The sequence below is a fragment of the Watersipora subatra genome, chromosome 5 (assembly GCF_963576615.1).
Source record: "Watersipora subatra chromosome 5, tzWatSuba1.1, whole genome shotgun sequence".
Classification (NCBI taxonomy): Eukaryota; Metazoa; Bryozoa; class Gymnolaemata; order Cheilostomatida; family Watersiporidae; genus Watersipora; species Watersipora subatra.
In genome coordinates this window covers 62,850,637-62,869,489 of record NC_088712.1, presented here as the reverse complement: position 1 = coordinate 62,869,489, position 18,853 = coordinate 62,850,637, and the positions used below count along the sequence as shown (strand labels likewise).

At 36.7% G+C, this 18,853-nt stretch overlaps 1 protein-coding gene across 1 annotated transcript; it reads left to right on the top strand.

The window, feature by feature from the left end:
* Positions 1–864: 864 nt before the first annotated feature.
* Positions 865–5,451, top strand: LOC137396888 (uncharacterized). The gene is made up of 2 exons (XM_068083191.1): positions 865–1,693; positions 5,236–5,451. The coding sequence occupies exons 1-2, from the start codon at positions 1,016–1,018 to the stop codon at positions 5,449–5,451; spliced, it is 894 nt and encodes a 297-aa protein (XP_067939292.1). The 5' UTR covers positions 865–1,015.
* The last annotated feature ends 13,402 nt before the right edge of the window (positions 5,452–18,853 follow it).

Genomic DNA, 18,853 nt, shown 5'->3' with positions numbered 1-18,853 from the left:
GTGAATATCAGAGTGAGAAGGGGGTAATGCTCACCTGTTAACGCTTGTCATCCACAGCTGTCAGTATCAAAAGCATTCTAAAAATAAGCCATGACCAGTCCTGAAATGTTCACCTTTATGAGCAATCGTGATAATTCCTGACACTGAGAAAGTGAAAGAATATGTATCTATGTGAATGCATACATGAAGACAGTGTTATTGAAGTTCTCTTTAGCGCCCTGATGCACTCAAACTATGTGTAAAATACCGGCCATTTTTCATGCACAAGCCGTGGCTTGAGAGCAAATGAAGTTGTTTTGTCGATTGGGCAGTAAATCACACCTTTAAAAAAATAGTCTCGCTGTATTAAAACAATGAATTCAAAGCTATGGGCATATTGTCTTTCAAAATGTTTGTAAATTACTGGCATTTTTTCTTGTACAAGCATTAGTTTGTGGGCAGAGGAAGTTGCTTGGAACTGTCAATTAAACGGTCAGCAACGCCTTTGAGAAGGGTTTTGTTGTATGGAAGCGATAACCAGGGTACCAAGCTACGGGCTTATTGTCTCCTTGTTGAATACCTTACAACTAATAAAGGATTTTTTATTTTCGTACTAAATGCAGCATTTGGTACAATATTTGTTTAACAACAATGGTTTCATTATACTTTACTCTGACAGAAAAGCTCACTCTACAATACATCAATTACAACCGGCTTTTAATATCAAACAAACCAATATATATATACTTGAGATTTTGAAAATATTAGCCATTCTTTTCTACATATACGCCATGAGTTTAAAATGCGGACATGGCAGTGTGTAGTGCTCATAGCTCTCTTTTGTGTTCAGTTTGCTGCTGTTTTGTGGGTTCTTGTGGTTAACTCTTTGATTACTCCCCAACAACAGTTCACTAGCACAAACCGGCCGACAGTTTTAACAACAACAGCAAAAACCAAAACAACAGCCACAGAGACTGACACTAATACTACAGCAAAGACTGAAACTGATACAACAGCTACCACAACAGACAACACCATGGAAGTAACTACAGATATTCTCAACACATCTGCTCAAATTCAGCTGGTACCGCTTGGTTGCCTGGCCAACCAGAGTGATACAAATGCGAGCACAACTGCGGACGCGCTATTGGTAACTAAGGAAAATTTGACTTTTGTATGTGTGCCGCAGGCAGTAGAGATTGGATATGCTAACCAAATAACAATTTCCTGCATTCCTGTTACCACCACAAGCACGACATCTACTTCCACATCTACCTCAACCTCTACAACATCCACGACTTCTACTACATCCACAACTACCACATCCACTACATCCACTACATCCACCACATCCACCACACCTACCACATTCACCACACCTACTATACCTACAACAACCTCTAGCACAAGTTCAACAGCCTATGCTAGTACCACGAGCAGGAACACTAATACAGCAAGTACAAGCACTGCCTCGGCAAGTAGTAGTACGGCAACAACCGTTAGCAGAGCAGCAGACTCAACATCAGTTAATGCAACAGAATCAACCGCCCCAACCACTCCATCTGCCACACGGTTACAGAGTACTACCAGTACAACCACCGCTTCAATGACGCTTGCTACCAATTCACCAGCCTCTGTATCACAAACTGTTGGAGTACCGACCAGTGCAGCTGGAGAAACTGTCGATCCACCCGTTTTGCTACCATACTCAACCGTATGTATTATCAGATCACTTGTTTTCTCATAACTTGCCAACAGCCAGTTGAGAGAAAAATTATTGAGAGAAAAATAAGACTTTGCTTTAAATGCATTTTATGTTTAAAGATGAACTTGAACAAAATTTAATTTTGAACAAAGTAAATTTTATCAGAAAGTATCGATATTTCCTATCATTTGCAATTGTTTTGATGTTTGATATGATCTGACTACCAGAATGTTTCAAAAGTAAAATTGAAAGAATTTGCACGCAGTTCAAATGCTCAGAAGAACAAAATGTGCTGAATTAATGCTGCAGTTAAGTATTGGCTAATGCATTCAAGTTGCCGCATTACACGTCTCTCTTCTGTTGGTTTCTATTCCAAAGTGTAAGTATTGATACAATAATCATACTTTCGCTTTTGTCAGTTTTAATTTTATAACATTTGGGCAATCAGATCACCTCAACCATAAAAAAGAATCGCAAAAGACAAAAAATCTGATAATTTCAGATAAAACCTACTAGAATGTGCAAGTTCATCTATAAAGAAAAATCTTTGCATTGTGCTGCTCTCTTGTTTGATGACTGGTAGACTATATTTGACTCTACGTTATAGAATTATTCTAGGGGGCGCAAAAACTGGGTAGTATTTATTCAGATTCAGCATGCATGTTCACCACTACTGATAACTTTAATGAAAATGTTTATGTGTTTGATCATGCTGTGATAATGGACTTGCTTGAAGTTAAACTTGAGTAACTGCTATTTGTCATTTTATTGTCTTGGGAAACTAACCAAGGGCAAAGGCGAGATCAGATATGATAAAGCAGCATTTATCATTAAATCGCTGAACAAAATCCATTTATTTATTTACAATGGTCCCATGGCTATCATTATGCAAATTCAGAATTGTTTGCTTGTTGAATTACTGCGCGATAAGTTTTTCAATGAACATTCACATGGAGCGGACTACCGCTGATCGTTTTGTTAACAAAAGGCAATTAGTTTTGTACTATTTGTCAATAGTTAGCGGCATAGTCTTGTCACGCTAAGCAGCATTCAGAACATGAGAGTTTTCGAAACTGCTCAAATCGAAATAAAAATGACTGAAATGTGAAAATGTTTAAAATGGAATGAGTTGCGTTGAACTTTCTGGGGTATCATTCGCAAGAGCGGCTTCTATCATTCGCATGCATGAAAGGTTCTATAAAAGTTTGTGAGTAATAAAACTCGCTTGACAGGCGAATATTTGCTGTTTCCATCTAGCTGGTGTTAACAAGCTTGCCCAGCACCCATATCATGGAAACATATACCAATATGCATCAGTTTTATCTTGATTTGAGCAGTAGACAGATTGTGGTCTACAACGTAAGACTGGCAAACAACACTTTGCAGTTTAATTCCTAAAAAATGCTACTGGTAGTGACAAGAATGACATCCAACCATAAACTGCAACTGGGCATATCTCCAATTGTTGAGGTTTCCTTACCACTGCACTCAGACATCTTCAGCCAAGATCACAGGGCCGGTGCTTTTGCAACATGGCTTTTAAAAACATGCACAGCCTCTGCTCGCAGTAAGCCAATCAGACATCCTACTCGATCTTTGAAGGATTGCTCAGATCATCATAAATAACCAGCTGCCGGCAAATAGCTTCCAATATTGTAGAAAAGTCTACCGTTGTGTAAATAAGGCCGAGTATGGTGCTAGGCCTTATAATCTGGCTCATGACACTGCTTACTAGCTAGGGCAATGTTAGTGAATAGTTGGTTTACAATCATAACAGTAAGATTAAAACCCTAAATCTTTATGTTTTGTGTACAGTTGTGTGTCTTTGAATTGAAATTTTTAGCTTTCACCGTAAACATGATCTTCAATATGAAACTAGATTTTTGAAAACCAGTCTACCAGCACCAATGTTTGATACCGCTTCCAGTCAAAAAACTATTGAATACAGAGTTCCATCACAATGGACGAGTCGACCAATAAACTTACGTAAAATTTCAACACTTAGTAGGCGTTGTATTCTAACAATAGTTATTATTGTCATCAACTAATATGTCTCCGGTATGTCACCAGCAGTCTGACAGCAGCGACCACAAGATCAGGTGTGATGAATTATGTATTTTAGTAAACAAGATTATTATATAGCCAGCAAGCAATAAATGAACATCTACACTGTAAACGCTCTCTCTAGCTCCTATTACCATACATACATTCTAAAGATACAATAATAGGTAGCTTTAAACCATAACTGTCACGAACAACTTTTATTGTAATTACTAGGTAAATCAGACACGCTGATCCCGATTTTGTACTCAAAATAAAGATTAGTCCACTAACCTTCAAAGTCATTTAGGCTTTTTTAAAGCGTTTCAATATCCGTTTCGAAAACAACACAATCGGCATTACAAGCTCCGCCCATAAATATGTGACGAAACCTAGCTTTTTCAGAAACGGAAGTTAGGAATGTTTAGTCCGATTTAGAATAATAGAGATGGGTGTCTTAAAACCCATTATTATCTAAATCCAGCCTGTAAAATAATTTCAGTTTTTTATGAAAGGGATATAAACTATTTAAAATTGCTCGCAGCTTGTTACATGACGTTTAAATGGGCTGGACGCCGAGAAAAATGAGCTCAAAAAGCGCGGTTTTATCACGAGCTAGCGTTGTTATCGCGCTTTTTAAATATGCAATGCTAAATAGCTTATCTACCTTTCAGGAAAGATTGATATTATTTTTAAAGCTGGATTTAGATATTATTAGATTTTAAAACACCCATCTCTATTATTCTAAATCGGTCTAAACATCTCTACGTAACTTCTGTTCCTAAAAAGCTAGGTTACATCACGTATTTAGGGGCGGAGCTTGTTATGCCGATCGTGTTGTTTTCGAGACCGATATTAAAACGCTATAAAAAATCCTTTATTACTCTGAAAGTTAGTGGCCTAATCTTTATTTTGATTACAAAATCGGAATCAGCATGTCTGATTTACCTAGTAAATACGATAAAAGTTGTTCGTGGCAGTTATGGTTTAAAAGAGATGTCAAGAGCCACTTGTTAAACCTGAATTTACCAAGACTAGCCTAATTCTTTAATTTAAGTGAAACAGTGAATGCTGTCTCTATTGTCAAGTTATGCCAACTTCTGTGGGCTCAGGACCTCAACTAGCTGCAGTACTACTGCGCATGTAGGTCTCATCATAACTTAATATGTAGGAATTAGGCTTTCATTCAATCTTTTTTTATTTAAACAATATTGTAGCAGCTCTATGTATTTTTGTTTAATGTTATATTTTTACTAAATAATAAAATAAAACACACACGTGCACACATGCACACATGAACACAAACACACACACGCGCACACACACTCAACTTATATCCTACCTCATAACCAGACAGACTTGCTGAATAAGTTTTGTTAGATAATTTGTTCTTTGTAAAAGAGAACTATAAGCTTTCGGGAATTATTGTATTTGAACTCTTAAACCTGACTGCCCATATTTATTTGTGGTCTGATGAGATATTCAAATATTTTATATTCAATCTTATGCAGGAGGCAGGCACTGTTGAGAGAAGGAAATACAATACCAATCTACAGTCTAGTACATTTGCGACAGCGGGAGGAATAGTGCTTGTCGTGGTGATTGTCAACTTCTCTATATTCATGAAAGGGTCTAATCAATGTAAAACAAAGGTTGAGTCTCTTCCTGAACCAGATTCTGCCGGTGTCAAAGGCTCAACTGAGGAAATCATCCTTGAGGAAGTTTAACTATGCGTAGGCAGTCAAGTCAACCTGACATGTTGTACCCGGTTTTTCCTTTATCTGTTTGCCAAACTGAATGGTTTCATATTACAAATTTCTACTTTTCTACTTATCAGAATGCTTTGACACATCAACTTTTAATATAGGAGGCCAGCTTGCCTATAGGACTAGCTCCACCTACAAAAAACAGAAAACACTGTGGTACTTGATCCATGAAGTGCCGAAATACTAAAAGCCTGACAAACATGATAAATCACTAAATACTTCCAAATACTTTGTTATTTTTGGAATGGTCTGTGCACTTCATCTCTTGACCTCTTCATCAGTAATAAACTTTTGCTAATAACTATTAAAATTCTAACATGTAGGACATCGTAGTTACGCCGTCTGAGAGATGTTTAAGAAGAGTTCACTAATGGATCCGAGAGTGAAATCTAAGTTCTGTGACTTGCAAATCACACTTACATGGTTGCCCTTGAGGCACTCAAAGGTTTAGTTAAAGACGCATTGAAGCGAATACTTCTTCCTGTTGTCAGGGGCAACTGATTTTGTTGACTGCTTCACAACACTACAAAAACCTTTTATCATGATTATTAATGTTTAACTTCCCCACCCCACAATCATACAACACTTTTTGAAAACTAAACACTGTGGTCAATCCTTCATTGTATTCTAATCAAAGGAAGAATAAATTGAACATGGGTATGCTGCTAGCAATAGCTGAAAGGAAATAAGTCTAGGCCAGCCACGGTCTTTTGTTTTGAGCAGACGTATCATATTGCTAAGACTGAGCACAATCCTTGCACAGTTGTCAGAGTTGCCAAGGTCATGATATTACTGGGAATACCACTAATATCGGTTTAGTGGTATTAAACATTATCAGTGGAGTATTTGTTGTGACAAAATCAGGTATTATTTCTGTGACCGCAGAAGTGTGTTATTCTAAGGTCATAGACAGAGATACAAAAATGTAGCCAAATAAATCGTGGTGTTGAGAGAACTAGACACAAACTGATGGTAATTGAAGGTTAAAAAACAGCGCTACATGGAAGACAGTGATAAAACCAACCCAGAAGACATTCATTGTTGAACTGATCAACTGCGTAAGAGCTAGAGAGTATTGCTAAAACTATTAGTGGAAATCTTTTTACCAGCTTCAAAGTACGTTTTCAATAGTCACAGAGTTTTCTCGGTAACTTTGCATTGTAAAATTTCTCTTCTTTATAGCCTTGCAAATCCATGCAACAGAATACTTGGGTGGTCTGAATAACACCTTATATAATTATATGAGCAAATGATAACCCGATATAATTAAACAATGACCTGACAAGTTATCTCAGTGACATGATTGGCTGAGTGATGTTTTGAGCGCGATGGAGGAACCTGTAGTAACTTGTCACTGAATAGGCGCTAACAATTGGGTCTGAATACCACACACATGATTGACCACAGACCAGAATGAAGGGTAGCCTACAGCCAATTGATTGTTCAACACCTCTGAAGTGTTTATGACAGAGCTATTGCGATATACTGTAAAACCTGTATCGAATGCCAACTCTAGTTGAGCCCTACTATCAGAGAAAGGTTACAAAATAGAGCTCCATTCTTCAATTGAACGCCATTTATATTGGAACAGCACTTTTATTTGATAGATACTATTCATAATCTTTACGAATCCATAATAGTAAGTGATCCGTAGAAAAGTGTCCTCAAAACAGTACTCAGACTGGATAACATCATTAACAAATAATTCATTTATTGTTTCTGTCTGTATCAAAATTTAATTGCATTAGATTGTTATTGATTACATCAATACAATTAATTCCTTGTCTCTGATCATCTCAAAGTCTGTTTTTTAACTCTAAGTCTTGAGTTTTTTTGTTAAAAACTGATTGTAACACCACAAAAATAATTAGTAATTGTATCAGGCTAATAGTAGTTCCTTTTTTATGCAGTCTTGATACATCGATGTCTGTGAGAAAAAGTTTCTGCATTCGTGATGGAATATTTGCTACTACGTGTTTTGGTGCTAATATTTTCAGACTGTTTTGATTACCGGCGGTGTTCCTTTTTTCGCGCCATAAGTTCCTATTCAAAACGACATAGTTTTGAATAGGAACTTTGCTAATCAAAACTATGCCAAAAGTTTGACTCTTTTAAAAAATTGTTTGGATGTTAATATTGACTAGCTCACCTGTGCATTTAATACCACAATTACAGTAATCTGAACTCGGTTTACAATGGATCAACGATTTCTATTGTACACAAAAAGCCAGTTTTTGCTGCGAACCGAACCGTAGCAAACATATGGATGAGTGCAATGAGCTATTATGCAACCTTGTTAAATATAGTTATAAAATTAAAACGTGCCTTCAATTTTAAAATAAAATAATTAACTTTAAAGCTCCAACAGATTGGAACGCAGGCTATAAAATCATGGCCTACGTTGCAATCTGTTGCAACACAGGCCATGATTGTTGACTATCTATTGCTTGCGATCAGATAGGTTCATCGCAATCAATAGATATCAACTGGTGAAAACATGTATCAGCTTCCTTGTGCGTATTTATTTGGAAATCTATGACATGTTGAAGGTAAGTTAGCAAACTCCTTGCATCTTCTCAACGTTCTGACAAGGCGTTTGAAAAATACAACGCCACCCTTTATTTGAGCGCCACCTTTAATAAAGCGCCACTTAAAGGAAAGGGTTGAAAATAAAGCACCATGCTGTTCAAATAAAGGTTTTACGGTTTGTATAGCTTTAGGTCACTCTTATGTTACATAACACACGTCATATGAGATCTTGTTTTCTGTAGCTGATCATTGCTTGGTAGACTTCCATAGCTGTGTTTACACCAGCCGATATCACACTAATTATCTGGGCGATTTGCCCACTGGCCAATAACCGCATTGTGTAAAAAGAGCATACGAACCACAGACCAATTTTGTCCAGACTGAAATTTTATCGGGCGATGCCCGATCGGTGGACGATTCTCGGTCAATTTATAATTTGAGTAGTCAATGAAATCACTCTTCACAGCGAATATCACATTTTCATTTAAAGTGAGTCTCATATTTTTTTTCACATTCATGCAGGTTTTTGTCCTGGGCTTTAAAAGCAAGTAATAATTATGTTTATAGCACCTCCCAGGTGCTGTCAACAGAGTTATTGCTTGCATTTAATTATTATAGCAACAACATAACAATTAAAGCACCTCCTTCAATTATTACGCCCCACCCCCCTGTTACTATAATAATTGACGAAGATGCTGTTAGCAATCGATGGTCCTTCCTACAGTTCACCCATTATTAGATTGTCCTGCCCGATATTATTGATGAACTGGGCAGTGCGGAATAATTAGTAAACTTCCTAAAAAAACTTTTTTGTTCAAAATCATACTAATGAGAATGGAAAAATCAAGCCGAAAACTCCCATAAAACCATTCAGATATTGGCCAAAAAAACTTGGTTTGCAAATCGGCTGGTGTGAACACATCTTTACACTATGTTTCTATTGCCCGTATGATGTTGATTTGAAATTGCGCACACGTTGAGCACTGTGCAGCAATAGGAACTTCTCAAAATGAAATACGAACAGCTGAAGTCTGGAAAATTTTTTAAATGGAATAACACAATTTGCAAGTGGCGTTTCTATCTTTCGAAAGCATGAAATTTTCAGTGAACACGTCACAAGTCTCGCTTGAGTGGCGGCCATTTCTAACTTGAGGATGGCAACCCTCACGGACTAACCACATCATGAAAACAGAGTGTATGTTGGTTTATATTACTTAACGGACCTCTACCTAGCTTACTTTCACTTTGCGTACTTTTACTTTCACTTCAGCTCATGTCTAGTAGCAATGCTAACCGCTGGCTGCCATATCTTTAGTTATAAACGTGGATTTACACTTTTTTATAGTTTTTATTAGAAAGTCTTTTTTTATCATTTTCAAATGCTTTTGGTGCTTGAGGTGATCTGATTGCAAGATTTTTCTAGACTAAATTCATAAAACTTGATCACGATTAAAACGCTTAGAAGAAAAATGCTTGCACAATTTTGTGGTGTAATATGACATCATTAGCTGCTATCGTTGCTCTAATTGATATCAGCTATTGCATTCAAACCGCAGCATGACATTGTTCTATTCTGTCAGTCTCTTTGCAACTACTGACGCCATAATTGCACTTTTGCTTGATCTGGGCATATTAACCACGGTCAAATTTTGTCCGGTTCAATCTTGAACTATCCTGGCAGTCAGACCGCCTCAAACATGAAAAAACAATCACAAATGGTAAAAAATGTTGATATTTTCCGATAAAATTAACTAAAATTTTGTGTAAGTTCATTTTAATCTGTTAAATTCCCAGTGTCTTATCTGGTCTTTACTTGATCTAGAAAGAGTAAATCAAGAGTATTCTGAAGCAGTTGTCCTTAATAGTCCGCAATCCACTTTGGTAGACTTTATTCGGGTCAGATAAGTTATACAGTGTAAAGTGCTCACAGCATGCTGAACAAACTTGTAACATTTGTGGTTGGATTCCAGTTATTATCATAGCTTGGGTTCCAAACTTCACCCCTAGATAATGGGATCATATCAAAAGAAAAGGCTAACAGGACTGTTAGGAAGCCTCACTAAAGTTGTACTAAATATATTTAAAAATGTTCAGTTTCACGATTATTGGCTTGATAGGACAACTCCAAATTATCTAGACAGCACATGCGTTTTGACTAGTACATACATGTACATGTATTTATCATCATTCGGGTAGGGGTAATATTTATTACTGTAGGCCAGCCTAGATTCAGATGGTCTTAAGGTAATTCGGTCTTTGGTATTTTTAAATACCATTAAATGTTTAATTAAATGTTTTAAATGTGCAGTAAAACTTGTGAAGTCTATAACTATAGTCTCTAGCTATAGACTATAGCTATAGACTATAACTATAGACTATAGCTATAGACTATAGCTATAGACTATAGATATAGACTATAGCTATAGTCTATAGCTATAGTCTATAGCTATAGTCTATAGCTAAATGTGCTGCTATCACAATTTCTCTATCATCATTCAGTTCAGGTTGTTACTCAGCCTGCCTAAATAATTTGTTGCATATATTTGCAGGGTCATGCACAATAAAGACTTATTAAGGCTCCAAATAAAAGATATAATCATGGTGTTTTACAATACATAGTTGAAGGATAAAAAGGATAAATATATATATTTATATATAAATATATATATTTATATATAAAAAGGATAAAAAGCAGCTGTAGTGTGACTCGGCTTGCATATCAGGTGTTTTGTTTTTTACACTTGTTTGCGTAATGTTTGTCCTTGACATTGGGAGCGATTATTGGCGCAATAGAAGAAAAAATAACTTATGTGTAAGACTAGAGTTCTTCTAGTCTGTACCTACTGAAAATCCAAACACAGTAATGCTACAGCGTTTAATGAAAAGCCTTTTAAATTATTCGAAGAGTTCACGCATGTTTTATGAAAAAAAAATCAACATTGTGGATGTAAATAGCTCCGAACTTTGATTTGTAAGATAAAAGCTGTGAAGTCTGCTGATTAAAAATGTGTTAGCTGTTTCATAGCTATTTGAACACTAGGCAGTAATGAAGCAGATTTGTACTAACGTGTATAGGAACGTTGTTATTTATTATAAATAACAACGTTCCTATACACGTTAGTACAATATCTATAATAGATATATATATATCAAGAGTAAATAGAAAAATGTGAGCAAGTATCTTCAAGTTAATTCTGTACAACCTTCCAGAAGCCATTTTAAGGTTATCACAAAGAAGAAACAATGCTTGAACCAAATGGAAGTGGCACGGCTAGACGTGATATTTATAGATGAAACTTTAAAGGTTGACTTGCAACAAAATTCACATTAGAGTTATTTGGTATCAAAAGGCTCACCATGTCTTACTCTGTTGTGTTGTAAGTGCCAAATATGTGGAAATGTGATTACAAGCTCTTAAAAGCTCAAAAACGAAGAAAAGCCGCCGTAGATTGGAATCACTTTATTTCTCTGACGTAGTCATACAGTTTGGTTATCGTCTTGTCACGTGATGTTCTCACGTGAATTGAAAGGCCGATAAAAAGTTCAATATAAAACTTATCGTAGCACTAGTTTATGACAAACACTTCGGGTTTTACCGAAGACCCCATGTATCAAATATAGATGCTTGCTACTTTACAGTTTTGTTTCAGCATTATCTAATCGTCAAGTCGTAATCTGATCATGTGATCCAATACTTCGCAAACAACTTTTGCAGCACTTTTTGATTATCACAGGTGACCAACAGGCTTGTCATGATTATTAGCCAATGATATATACTCCTTCGAGCTAAGGTTAAAAAGTTTAGCAAATTTTTACGGTAGGCTAAGTTATAAGGTATCAGTGCTAAAAGTGACAGCATTACAATGACGATAAAACAGACGCATAAGAACAATAGACATGGTTTTATTGAATGCGTGAAGTATATTTGTGAAAATATTTCGATGAATGAGGTTGCATGAAAATGCAAACAGAAACCATCCTGTAACAACTACGTCCTATTTGAGCCGTTTTGGAAAGCGAATCCAAACTACGACGGTCTCGTGTGGCTGCGATTAACTGTTCGTTTTTTAGCTTTTAAGAGCTGGTAATCACATTCCCATATATTTTGTACCTACAACACAACAGAGTAAGACATGGTGAATCTTATGATACCAAATAACTGTAATGTGAATTTTGTTGCAAGTCAACCTTTAAAGTTTAGTCTTTCACTTTCTTGGCGGCTAACCTTTCATTTATAGCAATTTATTTATTTATTTATATTTATTTTATTTATGATATCAACAGCCTAGTAAACTTAAAAATCGAGAAAGATGTTCTAGTAAACAAAATCCTTGAAATGAGTAATGGTTCTGAAAAGGGTCATGGGGGAGCAACTCCAAAGAGAAGACCAGACTGGATGGCATGCTTGATACCGTCCCAAATCCGTTGGCAAGGGAAAATATCCAGTGCAGGGAGACGGTCATTTCCGATGAACTGATAAAAAGACGCGGTGACTAAGTCACCATGTATATGCGAAAGACTTCTAGGGTCAAAGTTGACTAAACAAATGACAATGTATAGATAACATTTTAAGATGACAGTTCAAGATAACAAATTTACAGACATCTTTACGCAATTGACAATCTTTAACAATTTTATTTATACTGTTCACATGTTAGTGAAGTTTATTTATGTTCATGGTTGAATGTCGGAATAGTTTAAGTATCTGTTCCAGTTAACTACTAGCTGTTAAAATTTATTTAATATGTTCCATTTGGTTTATATTTGTTGTGTTTTTATATTCATTACTTTTCCCCCTCAGGATATATCTTTCTATTACTAGAGAGTACATATTGTATGTAATTTTTTACATTATATGTAATACTAGCTGTGCCACCCGGCGTTGCCCGTGAAATAGAAGAGTATTTGGACAGAAAATTGATTTGTATTTAATATATTACAACATTTGCCATTCTAACTTTCAAACTACATATCATGAGAATAGTTTTTAGTCTTATAAACAACTAGCTGCATTACCCTCATACAGGAACAGATTCACGTGCAGCATAAGGTTTATTGAGAGTTGTCTTTCATACTGTAAAACATCTCCAAATATGCAATCTACTGGAATTTTTGTGCTGACCTGACTGCATACACATATGCAGTTGTACATGTCAATAATGTTGGAGAGACCAATGGAAATATGCAATGTGTTTTACAGCTAGCTGCATTACCCGCCTACAGGAACAGATTCCCGTGCAGCATAAGGTTTATTGAGAGTTGTCTTTCATACTGTAAAACAACTCCAAATATGCAGTCTACTGAAATTGTTGTCCTGATCAGAGAATGCATGCACATATACATGTCAAGTGCTTAGAAAACAATGGAAATCTGCAATGTGTCTTACAGCTAGATACGTGTAAAATCTAGTAAATATTCTAGATTCATGTGTCTAGATTCATGCATCCGTTCATACCCGTCTATATTTGCAGTTGACGATCGCGCACTTCTGCCGCTGAGCCCCCGCCTCGGCTGACCAGTCTTTACACGCTTTGCAGTTGACAATCGCAATCTTGCACTCGCCTCGCAATCAATCGCTTCGCACTCACAATCAATCGCCTTGCAATCAATCGGCCCGCACCCGCCTCGCAATCAATCGCCTTGCACTCGCCTTACAATCACCTCGCACTCGCCTCGCAATCAATCGCCTCGCAATCAATCGCCTCGCAATCAATCGCCTCGCACTTGTAATCAATCACCTTGCACTAGCAACCAATCGTCTCGCAACCAATCGCCTAGCACTCAATCACCTCGCAGTCGTCTTGCAATCAATCACCTTGCACTCGCAACCAATCGTCTCGCAACCAATCGCCTAGCACTCAATCGCTTCGCACTCGCCAACTCATTCATCTGGAAAGCCACGCCCGTAGACTCTCGCTGCACTCGGGGTGAAAAAGGTAACTTGCGCATCCTCGAGTGATGTCACGGCCCCAAGCCTAGCTGTGCTACCCAGCGTTGCCCGGGTAGTGAAAAATGTCTTTGCACAGAAAATTTATTTGTATTTAACATATAACAACATTTGCCATTCTAACTTTCAAACTAAATATTATGAAAGAAGTGTTTTGTGTAGCTGAAATAAATTAAGAGAGAAAATAAAACAGCTGTAAAGGTTTTCAAACTTTTTCACACAACTACAACTTTCAAACTTCATAGCATGAGGAAAAGGTTTTGTGCAGGACAACTGATTTAAAATTAAATAAAACAACTGTAAAGGTTTTCAACTATGACAGAATATCATAGTATTTTGTAGTTGAAATTTTATTAAAACAATATCTGCCAAAAATGGTTGAATAAAAGAATAATATTAATAATAAAGATTGGAAACTAATCAAGTAATAATAACAGTGATAGGAAAATGAATAGTGTTTAAACTTCAAACACGATACTCAATTTATGTTTAAAAGAATGCAAGTTGAAATAATAACAACAATGAAACAAACTTTAAAAAACTTATATTATAAACTTCAAAAGTCATAAGAAGTTTATAAATGTAATAAGAGAATTTAAATATCTACTATATGTAAATGTATGTAAATATAAGATAGTGGAGAATAACTGATACTTGCAATCTTACGCGATAAATCTTACAGTAATCTTACAAATGTTTGTTGTAAAATGTGAAAATAATTACGAAAAACTAACTGGTTAGGTTTAACAGGAAAGGTGTGTGGGCTAATACATCTAGCTGTACAACCCAGCGTTGCCCGGGTAATAAAAAAAACTGAACAGAAAATTGATTTGTATTTAACATATAACAACATTTGCCATTTTACATAAAACAACAGTAGAGGTTTTCAAATTTACTTTGTCAAACAACTTTTAAACTTCATATCATGACAAAAAAAGTTTTCGTGCAGGTCAAATAATCTTTAAAAATAAAACGACTATAAAGGGTTTGTAACAGTGAAATAATTAGCAGGTAGTAGCTAAATCGAGTCTGTTTAGCTACGATTACAATAAAAGATGATTCGGTAATGATACCATTAATACAAACTGAGAAAACAAAATAAAATTCGTGAATATGTTGAATTAATAATAACAATTATTGCATAGAGGTGTGTGTGTGCGCGTGCATGCGTGTGTGTGTAAAAAAAAAGTTACTGTTCCACCAACAACTATCCATCAAAACTCTGAATACGACAATACTGGTACGTCGATATGTTATCCCATGACCAAACGAGTGGAGTGAAGTGTGGGAGTTTTTATGATAAATGCATGTGCACACAACTTACGAAAATTATTCATCAACAATGAGACGAACCCTCGTCAAGAAATTTCATCAACAAATTTAAGCATCGTTATGTAAAGTCGTTAAAGTATAATAACAATACAAAACACATTTAAACCTATTTAAATATGTTACCAAGTCTTTGTAAACCGTCGGTATTATTTTAAAACTTACCCATCTAATCGGATCATACACAAATAGACAGATTAATTTCAACGGAAGTCGCCACAAAACACTTGAAAAGCTTGGTTTAATAAAAGTTAAGACCGAACATTAAAACGCCGAGGGACAGATAATAGAACGATGAAGTCTTGCGCATTTCACGAAAAAATAACGTGCACTTTTCACCAGTCTATAGCATTGTCGAATTGCCGACGGTTTTGGCAATTAACGTAGGAGTACAGAAATCGTTTCATTTTTGCCGATTTCAATTTTTTCTTTTTCATTTGCCGACACATTTGAATACTTTCCCATTCTAACTGATGTCCAACGCAGTATAAGTAAAGCAAATGACGATGATATTTTTTAACGTTTCTTATGAGATTATTACAATAATTAATTATAAGTTTGGATGATTACAGAACAATGACTACGTAGTGCAGACTTTCTAAAAATCTAACGCAGTGTAAGTAAAGGCATGACGATGATATTTTTTCTAACAGTTCTAATGAGATTATTGCAATAATTAATTATAAGTTTGGATGACTACAGGACAATGACTACGTAGTACAGATTTTCTAAAAATCTATATAAATATCGCAACTTCGTGATATTGTTAGCTATGCCGTTTTGAAATGTAAACAAAATTGTGCATTGGTTTTTTATTATTGCTATATAAATAATATTGGTTATTCTAATAATATCAGTGCATTTTACTTATGATATTGGCCAATATTGCATTTCTTTTTTTGCAGGAGGAGAGATATAAACATATAATCTTTTCCTTTCATTCTTGCTATTTGTTGTATATAATAACACCCAGTACATTACAGCTACCATTGCAGTTATCCTATTTGACTGCTAATATTGCATTTCTCAACCATCAGTACCCTTTCTTTTTTCCAATATCACTTTGGTCATGGGCTGTATGACAGTGGAATTTCTAGTGTAAAAATAAAATATTGTAGTGTCTTTGTATGATCGAAGGTGAGAGAATCTAGATGTTACTCCTACTCGAGATAATACGCGTGAAAAGTAGTGACCTTAACAGCGATTTAGCAATTGAAAAGCCAGAAATAGAGGTTCACAAAAACGGCATCGTGTTTCATAAAATTAATAAAATTTAGTCGCTAAATTCATAGAGTTATCTCCTCCTAGAGTGATAACTGTGCCTTCAACAACACGAGCGTTTCCGGTGCCAACAAGGAGCGTTTAGGCCACGCCCCTTTTTTGTGCTAGTCATCGTAGTGATTGACAGAACTATCGAGTTTTATATATATTAGTTTAGTTAGAATTATTGTCCAAGTAGCATTTACTTTAGTCCAGGATACAAGAGAAACAATACGTCCGTTTTTTAGTAAGCCAAAACGAAGAATGCCGGATGTGAGTAATGAACAAGTAAGTCATCTATACAGGAAATATCTCACTGAGCATGTGTATGTCATCACCATGGTAACAAGTAAATATATAAGTTTGTAAACTAAAAACTGTTACATCTCCTTTTCCATGGAAATATTAAAGCAAACATAAAATCATTGGTAAGTACAATGGTATGAAATATGATGTGAACATGTAACAATGTCACTGGTTTGGACTTCTAAGTTGGTTAGAACGTCAGATAGTCAGCGTTACAGGAGGGGAGTTTTCTATTCCGGGGAGGCAGAACACGTCTAGGGGTTTGGTCAGGGACACTGCTATCAGAGGCTGGCTCAGATAATGGTAACGAATGTGGAGATTCTGGCGGGTTGTTGGGAATGGGTACAGTGTCGTTTGAGGCTGATAGAGAACTATCTTGGGCTGTTTTTCTTGCCTGGGTACAAAGATTTTCAGCCTGTTCTGGGAAATGGTCAGCCAGGGTATAACTCTGATTCTGCGGCGCAGGAAGCTGTGATACCCTTATGTCTTTACGGTTGCGTCTTACGGTACAACTACCTGTCGATAAATGGTAACTGCGATCCCCTGCTATGTCAATTATCCGTCCTGGTTTCCACTCACCTTACGCAGCTCTGAAATACACGGACTGTTCTGGTTCGAGGGGAGATTTCTCGCTACCTGCCCGTCTATCGTGATAATACTTATCAGAACTCTTCATACTACTCAACATGTTTCTAACATGCTCCAAATCATAACTGTTGACTTTGTATCTCTCAGTAGATACTGGCATTGAATCTCTCAACAGCCTACTTTGAAGCAGTTCAGCCGGAGATGGTAGGCCATCACATACTGGTGTATTACGTATCGTTACCAGACCACCTAACCAATCGGTACCTTCATCTGCACACTTAGCCATCATTGATTTCACTGTACCAATAGTCCTCTCGGATTGACCATTACCTGATGGATGCAGAGGTGAACTTGTTTGATGAGATATTTTCAACTCAGTACAGAATCTCTTGAACTCATCACTAGAAAACTGAGGACCGTTGTCCGATACAATAACATCTGCCTGACCGAAATCAGCGAATATCTCTCTCAAGCACTTGATAACGACACCACTACTTGTACTCTTAGGCAAATGTTTCACTACAGGCCACTTTGACAAATAGTCAACTAACAGAAGATAATCACTTCCATTCAGATGAAACAAATCTACACCGATCATCTCAAATGGCGTGTTGGGAATAGGAAAAGGCATTAATGGCTCCTTCTTTTGACAGCCTTCCGACTTGAGGCACGCCTGACAAGACTGACATTTGTCCTCTATGCAACGCCTGAGACAAGGCCAGAACACAGACTGCATAGCTTTCTGTAGAGTCTTCGTGATCCCTTGATGAGCCATATGCAGCTGGTTCAACACATCATTCCTCAACTGTGTAGGAATGACCAATCTCTCACCATAGAACAACAATCCATCCAGTTCACAGAGATGATTACGCAGATTCCAGAAAGCCAGACCACGAGCACCACACGACTTTTTGTGTGTGGGCCAACCATTCCTTACATACTCTAGCACTACCTGCAACTCCTCATACTGAGAAGTAGCGTTTTGATACTTGTCCATAACTCCATCACTACGAATTACAACAGAACACACAGATCTGAGAGGATCTACACCCAGGTCATCATAGCTGTTCGCTCCCTCTGGACATGATCGACTTAATGTGTCTGCCAGGACTATATATTGACCAGGCTTGTACAACAGCTCTATAGGATAGCCCAGCAGTTTTATCCGCATGGCAGCTAACCTTGGAGATAATTGATTGATATCTTTAGACATAAGACCAATCAGAGGGAGATGGTCAGTCTCAACAACCACTCGTTTCTGACCAAGGCAGTAATATTTGAATCTCTCACAAGCGAAGACCACTGCAAGCAACTCCTTCTCAATCTGACTATACCTTGATTGACATTCTGTCAGGGACTTAGCAGCAAACTCGATGGGTTTACCATCTTCTAGTACTACAGAGC